At 38.5% G+C, this 19,239-nt stretch overlaps 2 protein-coding genes across 11 annotated transcripts in view; one reads left to right on the plus strand and one right to left on the minus strand.

Moving 5' to 3' along the window:
* The window catches only part of LOC139975573 (uncharacterized), a 28,962-nt gene extending 17,511 nt beyond the window's left edge, over window positions 1-11,451 (plus strand). For 4 of the 10 annotated variants that reach the window (XR_011795791.1, XR_011795793.1, XR_011795788.1 and 1 more), the window contains 4 exons: window positions 284-627; window positions 1,080-5,568; window positions 7,795-8,138; window positions 8,598-11,451. Coding sequence is in view for 4 of the 10 variants with exons in the window: in XM_071983581.1 (XP_071839682.1) it covers window positions 6,829-6,846; window positions 7,825-8,138; window positions 8,598-9,249 (984 nt within the window). In the remaining 6 variants the exon portion in view is untranslated. Of the gene's footprint in view, window positions 1-283; window positions 628-1,079; window positions 5,569-6,681; window positions 6,847-7,794; window positions 8,139-8,597 lie in introns of those variants that run through there. The other 6 variants (XR_011795789.1, XR_011795790.1, XM_071983584.1 and 3 more) reach the window with 6 other exon arrangements.
* A 2,084-nt stretch (window positions 11,452-13,535) lies between these two features.
* Window positions 13,536-17,144, minus strand: LOC139976415 (uncharacterized). The gene is made up of 4 exons (XM_071985125.1): window positions 16,845-17,144; window positions 16,195-16,541; window positions 15,766-15,827; window positions 13,536-14,972 (listed from the first exon to the last, which is right to left on the minus strand). The coding sequence occupies exons 1-4, from the start codon at window positions 16,893-16,895 to the stop codon at window positions 14,377-14,379; spliced, it is 1,056 nt and encodes a 351-aa protein (XP_071841226.1). The 5' UTR covers window positions 16,896-17,144; the 3' UTR covers window positions 13,536-14,376.
* Window positions 17,145-19,239: the final 2,095 nt, after the last annotated feature.

Here is a 19,239-nt window from a genome sequence, read left to right on the forward strand (position 1 = left end):
TTCTCCTTCTCCTTCTCCTTCTCCTTCTCCTTCTCCTTCTCCTTCTCCTTCTCCTTCTCCTTCTCCTTCTTCTTCTCCTTCTCCTTCTTCTGAATCTGAGTATTATTATTTCAACGGCCAATCTTAAAACTGACCGAAACTTCTATATCGAGCAGACTTTTAGTGAGTAAATATACAATGTACCCGTATTCTATCGCAGTTACTATGTACTTATACTCGCCCACATGAATTTGTACTTCAAGTCTGTCCGTTAGTGAGAATTTCTCGTGGTTTCTTTATTCAGGTGCAAAACGACTAATTCTCTTTTAAATAAACAACCATGGCTAGTCAAGAAAATCAACGCCCTCTTCGGGTCTTCATGTGGATCGTTCCACGAACAAATAGCACAGTTTTCACCAAGTGTATGTACTTCGTGGACAAGGTCGAAGTATGGATGGAACCTTACATGGCTTGTAACATGAATGATACCTTCTACAACCCTGAGTGGGGAAAAGGAGTTCCAGCTGTTGAGAAATTAAGGACCACAATGAAAGAGTTTATGGACAAACCAGAATACGAAGAATTAATAAAACAGGAACTTGAAAAAGTCGAGAAATACCCAAACGTTTGGCCACAAGAGCAGTTCAGGTATAATAATGATGTGTCAACAGTAGAACATATGATTCAGTTTTATATTATTAATTTAAGCTATACTATACATAATACTAAAATATACTGGAAAGTGTTCTATCAATACGTGATCGATAGTTGATATTTGAGAAATTGACAATTACAGGTAAGATAAATTTAAGGTTTGTTTTAGTATATATATATATATATGAACTTAGATGCCTGGTACGTTTTCGTTAAAGGATTCGCGAGGCGTGATCAGTTGTATGTGTGTGTTACCACAATGACATTTAATTTGTTGATTTCCTATTCCAAACTTGCATTCAATTAGTAACTTGTTTTGTTCTATACTGTAATTTGTAACTGATAATGACAATCTATACCGCGCGGTTGATAAATCTACCTACCCTCTTATTTTCTTTCCTTTTCTATTTTTTTGTTTTTTTGTTTTTGTTGAACCGATTAAACAGATATGCTTGGCTGAAGGATCAGCTTGAAGTAGATCCAGATGACAAGCAGTTGGTCTTTATAAAAGATCAGTCTTGTGCGATCTACGATCACATGGAATATCTTCCGGATGTTCCAACACGACACGTATTTCTGATCAGACACCCGAGGAATGTCTACCCATCATTGAAACAACTTTTCACCAACAACACCGAATTCATGCAACTTCCCTGGGATGAGACGAACCTGATTGAACAAGTGCCATCTATGCCCATTAAGGATCACTTTAAGATCCATCGAGATCTGTGGAAGACAATCAAAAACAAATTGGACCCAGACGTCATCGTTATCGATGGACATGATCTGGCCAGCAGGCCTGAAGTAATACTTCCAAAGTTCTTTACTGAGTTAGGGATTCCTTACAAAGAATCTTACTTGAAGTGGGAAGCTGATCCGGAACTTGTGTATTCATCATGGAGAGGTACAGGCCAGTTGATATTTACAACTTCCAAGACCAAAGCTACTTCACGAGCTGTTGAGTCTACCCACTTTGTACCCCCAAAGGTACCCCGTGGCAGCTTCACGGCGGATTGGAAACTGACAGATGAGTTGCAGGAGTGTATAGATTATTCGATGCCATTTTATGAAGAAATGTATGAACAAAGGTTACAATAATCGAGCAAAAAGGAAAATAACTATGTTTTTAATAGATAAAATGGACGCTTATAACCAATTACATTTCTTCTTCTGCTTTCTTTTCTATCCGTGCAAATTTAACTTCGAAGGCCCGACTATACAGTGACATTAAAAAAACCTACATGTATGCTAAAACCGCCACAACGTTTGAATGATTTAAACGCACACTTTTGAAAAGTTTGTGGAATATCCATTTGTATGCAGGTCCTTATCATTTTTAACTGATTAACTGTGTCCTCATAAACTGCCAACTAAATAACCTTCATTGAAGTTTAGTATAACTTCAGGCGGTGCTCGTTTCTTTCTTATTTTGTAGAAGAAAAGGCTACCTGTTAGGGGTATATGCCCTCGCCTGGCCTCGCCTAAAATTAGCAAGGTACATGTACAGAGTAGTCTTACTTTTCAACTTCTGATACTTGTAGATACAAAGATAGGCCAGAAATGTCTTTGTTACAACTATAGCCAGTAATTGTCTTTGATACAACTGTAGCTAGTAAATGTTGATCGAAAAGGCTGTTTTGGAACATGGAACGCCGATCGTGACAACAACAGGGTTTTACAAACCCCCCAGATGGCCGGAAACGGCCCTTCCCTAGTGTTCATATATATATATATATATAATATATATATATGTATAATATATATGAAATTGTATAATATGTATAATTGGATGATCTTTTATGGGCTTACTGGCTCAACTTTTTTGATTGGAGCTTGCATGTCATATTTTTGGTGTTGCATATATTACACACCAAAATTACCAATACAAATGTTTTAACCATACGAGCCAATTCAACATTAGTGACATATTAATTCAATTAAATATCTGGCATTGATCAAATTAGAGTAAGTTAGGATATACCAGAAGTTTGATGCCTTTTGCAGGGTGGTGCTGAAGCCCGGCCCCCTTGCATCGAGACTGTGACTGTGATCATTGTCGTGATGTGTGTATGACGGTTCCCCTAGAAGAGGAAGATAATGATACGTTTTAGAAAAGTCACCCAGGAAAGTATGTGGACAAGATAAAGGAAACAAACGAACGGCTGAGCCGTTGTGAACCCCAGCCCCTTGCATAGAGACTGTGATCATCGTTAGGTGTGTATTGCGGTTGGGAATATAATGGTACACATGATCTTAGGCAGAATCCCGAGAAACGTTGCCATATAGAATCTCAACCGAAATGCCATGATTTTGTTGTTATTCAGCTAAGAAAGAAGCATTCAGCTACTACGTGTGAATGTCCAGTTAGCAGCTGTTGGCGTGAAGGCAGTTTGGCTGTCATTAAGATTACAGAAGGAAAGGTGGAAATGTATTTCAGATATTGTGAAAGTTCAGTAAGCACAGTTGGTGGAAATGTTGCTATTGGCGTTAAGGCAGCTTAGCTGTCCGCAAAACGACGAAAGGAAACATGGAAAGGTATTTCCGGAATTGTGAAAGCCTATTTATCAGAGTTGGTGGAAATGTTGCTATTGGCGTTAAGGCGGTTAAGCTGTCCGCAAGCTGACTAAAGGAACGTGGAAATGTATTTCCTGAATTGTGAAAGCCCATTTATAGGAGTTGGTGGAAATGTTGCTATTGGCGTTAAGGCAGTTGTTGTTGTGTGCGTGAATAGAGTGATAAGAAACAAATAGGACTGGAAACATGTGCAGATTGGATCGAAATATTGCCGTAACGAAAGACGTAGCACGTTGTTGATTGGGTGACTGAGAAGGCGTTACCGAACATGAGAGAGTACTTAAACAGAGACGAGAGGGAGGAGGGCGAGAGGGAGGAGGGCGAGAGGGGGGGGGACGAGAGGGGGAGGAGGAGGACCAAACATTTTGAACACGATATCTCAAGAAGGGACGCTTGGACCATTCTCATCTTTAGTATGTAGTTGGTTTTACTCAACTATCCTCTTCGTGCCTTGTGGCACATAAGGCCATCACGCTCTGTTTCCACTTGTCCCTGCCTCGTGCACTTTCCCTTGCCTCATTCCAAGTCTTCCACCCGCCTTGCTTTCTTTCTCTTTCCACTGTCCTCCTCCACGTTGTTTTTGGTCTGCCAACTTTCCGCTTCCCTTCTGGCCGCCATGTCAGGGCAATCGTACAATGGTGATCATTTGGTTTCCTTAAAACATTACCAATCCAATTCCATCTTCTTCTTTTGACTTCTTGACTTATTCTTGCAGTTTGAATGTATTTATTGAGCTCATCCATTGAAATGATATTGGGCCAGAATATTTGTATTGCCTTCTTCAAACACTGGTATTGGAAGGAATCCAGTCTTTTCCACGTTTCGCAACCATAAAGAAGTACTGGTCTTACCAAAGTTTTGTATAGCTTGATTTTGGTTTTTCTTCCGTACTGTTTGGATCTCCATATCTTGTTCAATTTAGTAAATGCAACTCTTGCCTTGTTAATTCTGCTATTCATTTCCCTCTCTCCACCTCCATCTTTGCTTACTATTGCTACTAAGTATGCAAATTCATTCACATCATCTATGTCATCCTCTTCTATTTTAACTGCATCCCTCTTCTTGTTATTCATTCTCATGATCTTTGTCTTCCTTTTGTTTACTTTAAGTCCAACTCTTCTCGCAAGACCAGTTATACTGTTTGTTTTCTTTTGCATTTGAGAATGGCTGGAAGATAGGAGCGCGATGTCATCTGCAAAGTCTAGATCTTCAAGCTTAGACATCATCTGCCACCTGATCCCTGTGTTGTTGTCTTTGGTAGTCTCTCTCATCATCCAGTCAATCACAAGAAGAAACAGAAATCCGGACATTACGCATCCTTGCTTTACCCCCGTCTTTACTTGGAACCACCCTGTTACTTCGCCGTCATCTAACACTGCACACACACTGTCTGAATACATTAGTTTGACTATGTTGATGATTTTCCCTGGTATGCCGTATTGCCTCATGATCTCCCACAAACTGTCCCGGTGAATCGAATCAAAAGCCTTTTCAAAGTCGATGAAATTTATGTATAATGAAGATTGCCACTCAGTGGATTGTTCAATAATATTTCTCAGTATGAAGATCTGTTCAGTTGTGCTCTTTCCTTGACGAAATCCTGCTTGTTCTGGTCTGAGTTTCTTGTCAATGCCTATTTTAATCCTGTCAATTAAAATTCTTCCCAGTATCTTGCTTGCAATAGGCAGCAATGCTATCCCTCGCCAGATATCTCAAGCAGGGACGCTTGGACCATTCTAATATTTAGTATGTAGTTGGTTTTAGTGGAGATCAATTGTTTTTTGGGGTCCCCAGGGGTCAATTGTGAAAACCTTGTAAACACGATATCTCAAGAAGATAACCTTGCACCAGTCTTATATTAAGTATGTGGTTGTGACACGTTCAATTCAAGATCCCTATTGTTTTTTGTTGAGGTCAAAGGTCATTTGGGGTTACTTGTAGTCAAATTGTGAAAACCTTGTAAACACGATATCTTAAGAAGGGAAGCAAGTATATCGTTGTAATACTCGTTAAGTACAAGAAGCCTATTGTTGTTGTTTTGTGTGGAAGTTAAAGGTCATTTGGAGTTACCAGAGATCAAATTGTGGAAACCGTGATATATATGTATCTTCCACTGTTCATCCCATTATATAACATGTGCACTACCACTCATAAGAGTAGGAGAGACTGTTGGCATTTGAAAATTAGCTTATGGGCATCCGTAGAATTTGAATTCTTAAGCCGAACAAAGTGCTACTAGGTTATCTTTGTCGGTAACTGAATACAACGTTGTATATACAAGCATTGCGCCTATGCACCGTACCCAAGTGAACATACAACGTGGCTATTGGATCGGAGTGAACGATATCGTTGCGAATCAAGGTATTATATCTTTCCTTCCGTTGTTAACGTTTTCCTTGGTATTTTGCAATTGTCGAGATCCATCATAGAGCATTTGTAAATAAAAATAGTGGTTCCGGCCATTTACATTCGGCTTCATAAGCAGTCGTCTAGTGCCATGACGTCATCGAAACCTCAATGCATTTTGCATTCTGGTTTTCTTTGTTAAGTTTTTTCTCATTTTACATTGCGCACATTTTGTTGGTTCAGTATGAGTGACTAAAGTTGGGGCTTTGATAATCAACAAACTTTTTAAGTGCGAATGTGTGCCTGTGGGTGTGTCTGTGCGTGTTTCATGATGTGTGTCACAATGAACGCGCGTATGCAGCAGACTTAATTATTACCTAATTAATAAATACCACAGGCTGATTGTTCTTTCCAACAATTTGCCTCCTTTGAAGCGAAATGCTTGCGGACAAAATATGTCTTAAATGTGTTGCATGCTTCAGACAGAAGATAGATTGCAGTTATATATAAATCTAAAATAATTACTTGTGTAGCATGTAACATCAGATATGTTCCCATAAAGTTGCTAACCTAGATAGGCTATCAAGTCAGTATAACCCCTGCAGACACAGGATTGACATAGACAGGGGAGGTCACTCATTCACTACATTCCGACAAGTATTTATGATTTTACTATACCAGCCCTGACAAATCAATCGTCCAATCAGTGAGATGTTTCATTGTCTAATTGAATATACCTCGATTATTTGGTAAATACTATCTTCGACGGTCAAAACTTCTACAAAAAGTCTTCTCAACAAGTTTGGTAAGTTAAAGCATGGAGCTATTCGGTAATAGCTCCATGGTTATAGCAATACGGTTTGGCGGACCGGGACCTTTTAGCCCTATAGCGCAACAGGGGTATAAAATATACGTTATGGATCATTGTAATCATAATACAAGCGGCGGGTACAGTCTGTGATAATATTAGCAAACATAGACGCAGCTTCAATCAGATTGAAGGGTGTTGGTTCGTCCATACATGGAGCTATTTCGGTAATAGCTCCATGGTCCATATTAATAAACTTAATCGCTATGTATACACTTCAAACCGCAAAGCTGATTGGTCATATTTGTTTTGCCAAAAAGAAAGAAAATGAAGGAGGAAGCACACACCTGAAAGACTATTCATAATGATGAAGCAAAAAGGTTCAAAGACCATTTGTAAGAAACCAGTGATGTATCAATGCCATCGGCGTATAACGAATATCTTCGGACCGGGATACCAAGGATTAAATGAGGCTCCTTAAACGGGTAACCATTCGCTGAGTCGGGCTTTTCTCTTCTTCGTCCTCTTCTTACCATGGGTCCCTTGTGAGTGAGGATAGTTTAATTAATCTAGTGTTAGCCAATTATTTACCACTTCAACAGTATAGAATGAATCATACAAGAAAAGTTTTGGAAACACAAGTACTGAATTCGTCGTTTTCTTTTAAGGCTCGTGAACCTTAAGGTTCCGGAAACAGGGGTCCCCCTCCCCCACCGCACCCTTCTCAATCCTCTGGCGTTATAAGCCGTTGATACATATCGTTTTAGGGAGTCACTGAAGGTTGGCGGGTGGGAGAGAAAGGGTATTAGTTAATGGTTGCATATATGATAATATCACGAGAGACGTGTTAATAATCGAGATTAGAACGTTACTCGTGTAGTTGTTGTCGGATTCTGTCTCTTCGTGTCAACTTTGGACCATCAAGTGTTTTACCAATATTTACGTTATACTATTTATTAACCAAGATTGTAAACAAAGTGTCACCATTTGGATTTGTCATATGATATTACTATCTAGCCCTGTGTCGGAGTTTGACTTTGTGCCTGTATTAGTGTCAGTTATAGATTGATATCTTATTAGCATGAGATGGCAGTGTTAGTTAATACTCTAAGAATCCTTTATTATTTCTAAGGCTGAGGAATACAGGGTCCCCCCCCCCTCCACCCTCATGCAACAGAGAAACCACGGATGGTAGCAAAAAATGGTTATGATTGTATTATCTGAACAATGTTCTTTTTCAATATTTGAGTTGATGTCTCAGCTGCTATGTCACCTTTGATCCAAATGATCTTTGTTAATAGATTATTTGATTAGTGAGTCAATATACGATGTACCCGTATTCTATCGTAGTTACATGTACTCATACTCACCCACATAAATTTGTACTTCAAGTCTGTCCGTTAGTGATAGTTTCTCGTGGTTTCTTTATTCAGGTGCAAAACGACTAATTCTCTTTTAAATAGACAACCATGGCTAGTCAAGAAAATCAACGCCCTCTTCGGGTCTTCATGTGGATCGTTCCACGAACAAACAGCACAGTTTTCACCAAGTGTATGTCCTTCGTGGACAAGGTCGAAGTATGGATGGAACCTTACATGGCTTGTAACATGAATGATACCTTCTACAACCCTGAGTGGGGAAAAGGAGTTCCAGCTGTTGAGAAATTAAGGACCACAATGAAAGAGTTTATGGACAAACCAGAATACCAAGAATTAATGAAACAGGAACTTGAAAAAGTCGAGAAATACCCAAACGTTTGGCCACAAGAGCAGTTCAGGTATAATAACGATGTGTCAACAGTAGAACATATGATTCAGTTTTATATTATTAATTTAAGCTATACTATACATAATACTAAAATATACTGGAAAGTGTTCAATCAATACGTGATCAATAGTTGATATTTGGGAAAGTGACAATTACAGGTAAGATAAATTTAAGGTTTGTTTTAGTATATATATAATTTTATATATATGAACTTAGATGCCTGGTACGGTTTCGTTAAAGGATTCGCGACGCGTGATCAGTTGTATGTGTTTGTTACCACAATGACATTTAATTTGTTGATTTCCTATTCCAAACTTGCATTCAATTAGTAACTTGTTTTGTTCTATACTGTAATTTGTAACTGATAATGACAATCTATACCGCGCGGTTGATAAATCTACCTACCCTCTTATTTTCTTTCCTTTTCTATTTTTTTTTTTTTTTTTTTTTTGTTAAACCGATTAAACAGATATGCTTGGCTGAAGGATCAGCTTGAAGTAGATCCAGATGACAAGCAGTTGGTCTTTATAAAAGATCAGTCTTGTGCGATCTACGATCACATGGAATATCTTCCGGATGTTCCAACACGACACGTATTTCTGATCAGACACCCGAGGAATGTCTACCCATCATTGAAACAAATTTTCACCAACAACACCGAATTCACGCAACTTCCCTGGGATGAGACGAACCTGATTGAAGAATTGCCATCTATGCCCATTAAGGATCACTTTAAGATCCATCGAGATCTGTGGAAGAAAATCAAAAACAAATTGGACCCAGACGTCATCGTTATCGATGGACATGATCTGGCCAGCAGACCTGAAGTAATACTTCCAAAGTTCTTTACTGAGTTAGGTATTCCTTACAAAGAATCTTACTTGAAGTGGGAAGCTGATCCGGAACTTGTGTATTCATCATGGAGAGGTACAGGCCAGTTGATATTTACAACTTCCAAGACCAAAGCTACTTCACGAGCTGTTGAGTCTACCCACTTTGTACCCCCAAAGGTACCCCGTGGCAGCTTCACGGCGGATTGGAAACTGACAGATGAGTTGCAGGAGTGTATAGATTATTCGATGCCATTTTATGAAGAAATGTATGAACAAAGGTTACAATAATCGAGCAAAGAGGAAAATAACTATGTTTTTAATTGATAAAATGGACGCTTATAACCAATTACATTTCCATTTCTGCTTTCTAATCTATCCGTGAAAATTTCACTTTGAAGGCCAGACTACAGTGACATAAAAAAAACCTACATGTATGCTAAAACCGCCACAACGTTTGAATTTAAACGCACACTTTTGAAAAGTTTGTGGAATATCCATTTGTATGCAGGTCTTTATCATTTTCAACTGATTAACTGTATATGTCCTCATAAACTGCCAACTAAATAACCTTCATTGAAGTTTAGTATAACTTCAGGCGGTGCTCGTTTCTTTCTTATTTTTTAGCCCCTTAAAACACGTGAAATTAATAGTAATATAAATATTTATGAAAGCAAATTGTAAGAAAAAAAGGCTACCTGTTAGGGGTTTAAGCCATCGCCTGGTCGCATATTTGTTCCTTCAAGTCCAAGCAGGTTCGAGTGAGCATTAAAACGTGTAGATTACTTCCATAAGGGACGAATTAGACGCTCATTTCGGGGATAATTTGTTAATATGTATAATGATTTGTAAATAAATACACTAGGGAAACCATTTCCACGGTCAATACGTAGCTATAACCGATCTGCTATAGGGAATGCAATGATTACGTCATCTATCCCTCGTGTCGAAGCTATACAGTCGCCATAGGGGAGTGTTTTACGTGTAGATGATGTCTCAAGGCTACTTGTGCCAATTAATAGCTATTACCGATCTGCTATAGGCAATTGCAATGATTACGTCATCTAACCCTCGTGTCGAAGCTATACAGTCGCCATAGGGGAATGTTTTATGTGTAGATGATGTCTCAAGGCTACGTGTTAGGGGTATATGCCCTCGTCTGGTCGTAATTTTGTTCCTTCAAGCCCAAGCAGGCTCGAGTGAGCATTGTTACGTGTAACTTGCGTAACTCACTCTTTTACCCTTGTTTTTTTAGCTTCCATCAGAGCTTCATTCTTTTCGTTAAGTAAATCTTCAAGTTCCTTTGTGACCCACGGCTTATAAAAGGATTCAGATAGATCTTGTAGGTCTGAAGAGGGATGATTGTATCGACACAGAAGTTAACATAGTTAGTGACAATGTCCGTCGCCTCGTCAAGTGAATTAGCTGATGAGAACAATAGATCCCAGTCGGTGGTATCCAGGGTGGCTCGCAGCTCATCAGTTGCTTTTTTTTATTTGTTAAATATAAATAAAACTAAGGAACTAGTGTTTGATTTTAGGAAAGGCAATATTGTCCATGATCATGTCATAATCGATGGCAAAGTAGTTGAGAGGGTAGAAAGCTACAAGTACCTGGGAACGTATATTGATAATAAACTTAATTGGAATGTTCACACAAAAGCTGTTAAGGGTAAAGCCTGCCAACGACTTTATTTACTTAGAAAATTAAAACAATGCAGAGTTAATTATACCATGTATGTATGTATGTATGTATATGTGATCTTCCCGCAAGCAGGAACTCGCGAAAGAAGCCATGGAGGCTTATAGACTCGCAAGCTGACCGAAGCCAATCTCTCGGCACACATCCATTTAACGTCCATGTCGGGAAGTTGTTATTGAACAACACCCTTGCCAGACGACACACATTGCTGTCGGCGGGGAATCGAACCGGGGATCTCATGACTGGGAGACACCGGCGTTAACCACTAGGCTATACACTCCGCCATCATGAAATTATTCTACCAGTCAATCATCCAAAGTGTCATAACGTCTAGTATTATATGTTTCTTTGGCAGTATGCCGAAGAAGTACAGGGCAGAGCTGGAACGTGTTCGGAAGTTAGCTGTCTGATGAAGAAACTAAATAATATAAAAGAAGATCACACACACCCTTTTCATAGTCTTATCATGTTCAACAGATCCGGGATACGATTGCAGGTGCCCAATACTAAAACATCCAGGTTCCGTAATTCTTTCTTACCTGAGGCAATACACTTGTTTAACTCGCGTGCAAAGCGATTTGGCCACAGTGTGTGATCTGTCACTTGCAGCCCTCTGTGCTGCTTCTGTTACTGTTCTGGTTCTGCTTATTTAGTTTTATTCTTGTAGTTGTTCACTTATAGTTTGTTTATTGTATGATTGTGTTTGTATTCACTACTGTTTTATGTTTACTGTCGACGGGAAGTAATTTCCGTTTTCTGAAATGAACAATAAAGTTTCTATCTATCTATCTATATACGCTGTGAATGTCGGAAAAGTACAACGTCGAGTGTCTAGACAAAGTACCAGCATAAAAATACTGCAATTTTCATTTGATTTCATTTAGCCCCTCCAACAATGTGAAGAGATAATCTGGGAATGTCGGTAATCAAGTAATACGAGTGTCGATACAAAATGCCAGCAAAAAATACTTTGCTTTAAATTGATTTATTGAAACATTAAATAATGTCTGGATATGTTTTGAATGTCGGCAATCAAGTAAAACGAGTGACAGTAATATTACTAGAGACAAAAGTTTTCGTCCCGATCGAACACCAATTGCGCTTATTATATGACCTATACTTTTACTAGTGTAGTTGTGAAGATGCGATCTTATCACTGCCTGTACTTTGTGAATGCTCTACACAATATATATGGCGGATGCCATCCAGTGCCAGCTAGCTTCGCTGTTTTACAGGGGCGGCCCTCCGACCTTCATTTCGCCTGCCCTGCCACTCTTTCCTCCTCGCCAACTCCGTATATAGTACCTCGATGCTTTGACCTGCAGCGATTTCACAGCAACCCCAACTCTTCAAATATCCCCACACATGTTATGTGCATATCTCGCTAAATTCCACGCAATTTGTATTAGGCCTGTTCAAACTTCGGAGTTTCAACTGCACATGCGCATATCCTGAAAATTTGTGGAGAAAAAATTATTTCACCGTACCTACAACACAAAGCCCTAGTTAAAACTCGAGTATATCTTTGATGATTCGTATCTTACATAACATGTTAGCGGTTCTTTTGGTCTAAAAAATTCTTAACAATGCTGAGCGAGGTTTGTGTATATTCCATTGACAACACAATGTCTTTCGCAAATCGAAACTCCGAACTGGATTGGTGTTACGAATGAACCGCTTGGCGGGTTTAGTAAACTAGTTATGTTAGTGAATTGCCTACGTACTTTAATATTGTGCCCTTCTGTTACTCACGAAGCGCAGACTACATCCAACCATAGAGCAACTGATCCAACATTTACCCTGGATGCTTTGCAGTATTTGGAAACAACCAACTCCACGAAAATTATATATTGAAATAACATTTTTACGCAATGTCCAAACTTCAATGACTACTTTTGACGATGTGTGAATACAGTAGTTTCTACACACGAATCAGTGTTGCACATGACTGATGAAGCACGTGGTCAAAGGGACCGCGAAAATTTACGCAAGTTTGCAACGAAGAAATAACTGTGGTATATAAATGCACATTTTACATTATCAACTCTCAATATGGAGAGAACAAAACATACTGTGAGATGAAAAGTCCTTTTCAGTATCAGATATGTTGTGGTAGCTTCCAGCACAATTTATAGATTGTCTCAACTCATAACTTTCTGTGATGAAACAATTATTCAAATATTACGTTAACAACGTCCTCTGAGTTGTATCAACTATCTTGTAAATATCGTTCACAACGTGATTTTGTTCGACAAATCAGGTTGTTAACGATATTTACATGGCTGTTGCTACAAATCAGGACGTTAACGATTTTTCCCCCTTTTCGCGTTACATAGTTAAACCATCATACTTTGCGTTCATTGAGCACTGAAGACGCAAGTATGTTTGCAGACAATGGGCAAGGGACTATTAACCAAACAAATCTCGGAAAATTTGAGAAAACATCATTGGCTGTATTTAGCATGAAAATCTCTGTAATAGAATAGAATATGTTGTTAGCTCTGCACGGAAGCAACTTGCGGTTGATTGTTATATTTTTTTTGAAAAGAAAGAATGATGTTCGTTCACAATGTGTTACATTAACGGAACTTTAGATAGCAACGAAAGTGTAGACATCAACGTGAGTTTATACATCAACGTGAGTTTATACATCAACGTGAGTTTAGACATCAACCGTAAGTTTAGATAGCAACGAAAGTTTTAGACATCAACGTGAGTTTAGAAATCAACGTGAGTTTAGACATTAACGCGCGTTTAGTCATCAACGTGACTTTAGACATCAACGTAAGTTTAGACATCAACGTACAACAGCAACATGGTAAAATAGCAGTAACAACTTTAGTAACTTTTTAAGAAAATGTCGCCCAGGAAAGAACCTGGGCACGAAAACCAAACTACCGAACGACTGATCCGCTCTCAACCCCAGTCCCCTTGCATCGGGACTGTGACTGTGTGAGCATCGTCGGGTGTGCATCACCATTCCCCTCGAAAGGGAACAGATACTACACATGATCTTAGCCGAAAGGCCGAAAAGCGATCTTATTCAGGTGTGTATCACAAAAGAGAACAGAAGGAGAACATAATGCTACACATGATGCTTGCTATAGGAACAGTTACCCAGTACTTTAATCCAGCCTGTATTGTCACGCAACAAGTTACAGCATATTGTACGTACCATAAAAATAGCTTATTATAAGTAAAATGTTCCTCAAGATGATTGGTTCAACTATTTGAGATGGTTTATTATTTCATTTACGATAAATGTTACAATTGTTAAATAGGATACATTTAGAAATGACGAAATAACAAGTTATCCGGCATAAGACATGTTTAACTCATTAAAAAACGATTCCTATTTCGTGATTGGTTCTTTTCTAACACTACTTCATATCACAATTCATTCTACGTTCGTCGCATCTTTGAAGTGGGGTTTACACGCCATTTATTGTTACGTGATATCATGAGGCACACAAAAAAACTTACTACTACAAACCGTGAGAAACAAGTAAAAATCAACTAATGCGAGGGTATACACGAGTGGATCAGTTGATGGATAATTATACCAACCAAAAAAAATAATGTCTAAAAATTAAACATACCTCCATACAAATGAATAATCCAAAAACTTTCATAAAACTTTTTTTAAACCATTTGTTTAAATTATTCAAGCCTTGTGGTGGTTTTATGTGTGAAGAAATGTTGGTGTCACTGAATGAATCATTGGAACCTTTGTTCATACATTTCTTCATAAAATGGCATCGAATAATCTATACACTCCTGCAACTCATCTGTCAGTTTCCAATCCGCCGTGAAGCTGCCACGGGGTACCTTTGGGGGTACAAAGTGGGTAGACTCAACAGCTCGTGAGGTAGCGACGGTCTTGGAACTTGTAAATACGAACAAGCCTGTACCTCTCCATGATGAATACACAAGTTCCGGATCAGCTTCCCACTTCAAGTAAGATTCCTTGTAAGGAATCCCTAACTCAGTAAAGAACTTTGGAAGTATTACTTCAGGCCTGCTGACCAGATCATGTCCATCGATAACGATGACGTCTGGGTCCATTTTGTTTTTGATTTTCTTCCACAGATCTCGATGGATCTTAAAGTGATCCTTAACGGGCAAGGATCGATATTCTTCAATCAGGTTCGTCTCATCCCAGGGAAGTTGCAAGAATTTGTTGGTGAAAAGATGTTTTAATGATGGGTAGACATTCCTCGGGTGTCTGATCAGAAATACGTGTCGTGTTGGAACATCCGGAAGATATTCCATGTGATCGTAAATCGCACAAGACTGATCTTTTATAAGACCAACTGCTTGTCATCTGGATCTACTTCAAGCTGATCCTTCAGCCAAGGATATCTGTAAGATCGATTTTAGCCATAAAACAGAATGTTGTATTAGATATATTTATCAACTACTGCATATATACTGTTCATCTTTCTACTTCAAATACTTCAAAATAGCAGAATAATAGCAAACAATTAAATAAAAGGTTCGTTTGGAATTAGAAATTAGAAACTCATCAAATGCTATATCGGAGCTAAGAAAGCTTTTGCGAAGTAGGAGGAAACAAAATGCCTTTATATATGCCTCTCTCTCCACCTCTCTCTCCACCTCTCTCCACCTCTCTCTCCACCTCTCTCTCTCTCCACCTCTCTCTCTCTCTCTCTATATATATATATATATATATATGCAATAATGAGATCGGCATGTTAAAGGTCTTCAATATTTTCAAGACATGCCATTTGCAAAACCCATCTGCAGACTAGCATTATTAGCAATGTAAATAACCCAAGTGGTTTGATGATGCTTTATTTAGACTTGCCCAAGTCTGAGTGAATTAAGGCACATTAAATCTGCAAATATCTCCCTAATGGAATAAGATTTAGATTTGAGCTGGTTAGTTGTTGTAAGTTGGTTGTAAGGGTAACAACCGTTTTCATGTAGACCAATGATGATTGTTGGGCATGTGTGTCTCCTTTTCAATGAACTGAAGCACTGTAATGATGAACTAGAAACCATTCATCAATTTAAATATTTCATTCAAATTCGCATTTCGAGAGGCAGTGAGAAATATGACTTTGATCTGAAGGAGCGAATCACAAAGTATAAATTCGGAGCTTTCGAACAAAAATGTATCCTTTGTGCATTCCGTAATATAAATTCTAAGTAATGTAATAAGGAAATTTTTGAAACAACAAGGAAATTTTTAAATAGCAAAGGCCACTATTTAATTACAAAAATTGTCTGTATATCCAAAAAGGGCGATCTTCTCTTTGTCAAAAGGAGGCACGATAGAAGTTTTGTCTACAAAATTTGAGGGGTGGGGCACAGCCCCTTGTCCCCACCCCCCCCCCCCCCCCACCGCTAAGGCATACCCTACAGTTTGTACAGTTGTTTCCCAAATATCAACTATCGATCACGTATTGATAGAACACTTTCCAGTATATTTTAGTATTATGTATTGTATAGTTTATATTAATAATATAAAACTGAATCATATGTTCTACTGTTGACACATCGTTATTATACCTGAACTGCTCTTGTGGCCAAACGTTTGGGTATTTCTCGACTTTTTCAAGTTCCTGTTTCATTAATTCTTGGTTTTCTGGTTTGTCCATAAACGCTTTCATTGTAGTCCTGAATTTCTCAATAGCTGGAACTCCTTTTCCCCACTCAGGGTTGTAGAAGGTATCATTCATGTTACAAGCCATGTAGGGTTCCATCCATACTTCGACCTTGTCCACGAAGGACATACACTTGGTGAAAACTGTGCTGTTTGTTCGTGGAACGGCCCACACGAAGACCCGAAGAGGGCGTTGTTTTTCTTGACTAGCCATGTTTTTGTTTTCTTCAAATGAGAAGTAGTCGTTCTGTGCCTGAAAGAAACAACGACGGAGAAACATTCTGGACCAAAGTGCCAATTTTCAAACTGGACGTTCAACTGTGCGGTGGCGTCATGTATAGGGCGCCAGGGAACATTTGGTTGACATTCAGCCGATACTCATAGCTAGTACAGTAACTACAGGTGCCACCTATAACACATGTTACCGTGTTACGAACACAAAGAAGTAATTACTGATGCACGGTTGTGGGACATGAAGAGTTGTTACATGTGTTACAGGTGGCACCAGTAGTTACTGTACTAGATATGTGTTAGAGGTAAAGGAGGTATACGGTACCGCTTGATTCCAGTTCACACCTCTCTTTAAAGTACGCCGCCAATTCATCATGCCGAGAACAAAGAAAGGCCATGGTCAGGTATATCCGTAGGCCTACTTATAGCATCAAACGACATCATTTGAGAAACGCGCACACTGCACCTTACACACTCCTTTGTATTATTACTATATCCAGCTGTATACCTTATGCATGCAATTACATCGTGTAGCCTAGACAATATGTACTCCAGTGTATTATGTAGCCCTTCCAAGTGCAGCCATTGCATGGTGCCGGCTGGAGGAGTAAGAGCAAACACAGCAAGTAGTACACAGATCTATATGGAACGCGAAAAGGACCACAACATATGATGATGTTAATGATGATCTAATTTTATACGATCATGTACTGAAAACTTACGATCATGTACTAGAAATACACGATCATGTACTAAAAATTTACGATCATGTACCAAACATATACGATCATGTACTAAAAGTATACGATCATGTTCTAAACATATACGATCATGTACTACAAACGTAGGATGTACATCAAAACAAATACGATCATGTACTAATAATGTTATGTTCAAAAAAAGTGGCGTCTGCATACGCGTATGTATATTCATATGTGGCGTATGCATACGAGTATGGATATTCAGTGTAAACTCATTAGGAGCGGGGCTTCAGTATCAACTTTGATATTCCTAGGGACACTTATATATGGATATGCATACGCGTATTCAAACGACAATAATGGATATTCATACGCCACTTTTTTTTAACTTGCGCTTTTTCATCATCATCACAAGTTTTCAGTACATGATCGTATATGTTTTGGTGTACATCTTACGTTTTTAGTACATCATCGCATGTTTTGATGTACATCTTAGTTTTTTAGTACATCATCGTATATGTTAAGTACATCATCGTAAGTTTTTTAGTACATGAACGTATAAAATTAGATCATCATTAACATCATCATATGTTGTGGTCCTTTTCGCGTTCCATAGATCTATCCCTGGTGTACATATCTCATCTAGTCTTGCTCTGTCTGTCCATCCCTAGTGGGATTCTACAGGCCTACACAGTCAGTACCCTTTACAACTGTCGCTCATCGACATTTAACCAAGATCACGTGTAGTAAATATCTATTCCCTATTCCAAGGGACTCGTGAAAATGTTAATTCTGTTCATGTATCAGATGGCACGAGGCTTTGTCTTCAGTAGTATGAGGCAAACTTCAACACCAATGAAGGTTGGCCAGGTACCTACCGGCACCCTCCCATAATAGCTGAATGGCAATTATATTTAGACCGAATCTTCTTATAACCTACATTGACTTCCCCCTGAAGAATGCAACAAATTTATGACATATTTTGTCCGCGAAATGTTTGCGTAAGAGTAGGCGATATGTTGGAAAGACAATGAGCCTGGCGATTTGAGAAAAATAAAGTCTTGTATATTAGTACAGGTTCTATAATGCTGGCTTATCAGGTGTCTCACATAACATACAAGCAAACAATAACTTAAAAGAAATTGAAAACCACTCATGCCGAAAGCAATATAACATTACGATGCAAAAAGGAAACGTAAATTCGTATATACTTACTTCTGCTGAAATGATGTCTCTTCGAGCGGTAAACCGTATTTCGTTAAGAGATACCGTACAAGCAAGCTTCAATTATCAATAATTCAATCGCTTAAATTGACTTCTACCGATTTTAATCGACACATACCAGCTAAATTATACATATCATTGATTTAAATTTGTTTGTTGAAAATGGGTGTAGTTCATCTTTTATACATTTGGTAAATACCCTCCTTTTTTTTTGTAAGGTTCACGGAGTCGGCACGCTTTTTTATTCACTTGTAATTTGAACGTTGGTTGCCTCACTTTATAGTGCTCTCTGTGCATTTATTTTCCTGAACAACAGGTTTGAATTTGAATGGTATCTCGTTCTGGAGTAGTCATGGAGCCAACAAACTGATAGTGATTGAAATAAAGCTAGACACCGTGACTAGGAATTCTGTGCGTTTGGAATCTTATTGATGATTTTGCTTCATTGAAAGTTATCAATGAGACAATAATGATGTGATCCATTATTCCACAAACTGACAAACACATTGCTTATTATACACCAAAGCCCCCCCCCCTTTCCCCACCCTCTGTTTACTAAAGAAAGTAACGAATAACGGTCATTAGCACATGACACGATGGGAGGAATGGGAAGAGAGTTGGAGATGGTATAGGTCAAATCATAAAATGGTTATAGGTGTAACATGACAAAGGTTTCTTCAATAAGAAAAATGATCTTAAATCGCACAACATTTTCCGGTCACTTTCTTAGTCTTCACACGGTCTGTAGAACTATTTAAAATAATAATAATGATAATGATAATAATAATAATAATA

Source organism: Apostichopus japonicus, chromosome 11 (assembly GCF_037975245.1).
Source record: "Apostichopus japonicus isolate 1M-3 chromosome 11, ASM3797524v1, whole genome shotgun sequence".
Classification (NCBI taxonomy): Eukaryota; Metazoa; Echinodermata; class Holothuroidea; order Aspidochirotida; family Stichopodidae; genus Apostichopus; species Apostichopus japonicus.

Excerpts from the sequence above, each read along its gene's own strand:
- LOC139976415 (XM_071985125.1), bottom strand. The coding sequence starts at position 16,895 with ATGATGAATTGGCGGCGTACTTTAAAGAGAGGTGTGAACTGGAATCAA. Across the intron at positions 15,828-16,194 it reads TGGCCACAAGAGCAGTTCAG|AATTTATATTACGGAATGCA; the intron begins GTATAATAACGA and ends TACATTACTTAG. Across the intron at positions 14,973-15,765 it reads AAGCTCCGAATTTATACTTT|TTGGTCTTATAAAAGATCAG; the intron begins GTGATTCGCTCC and ends GATGACAAGCAG.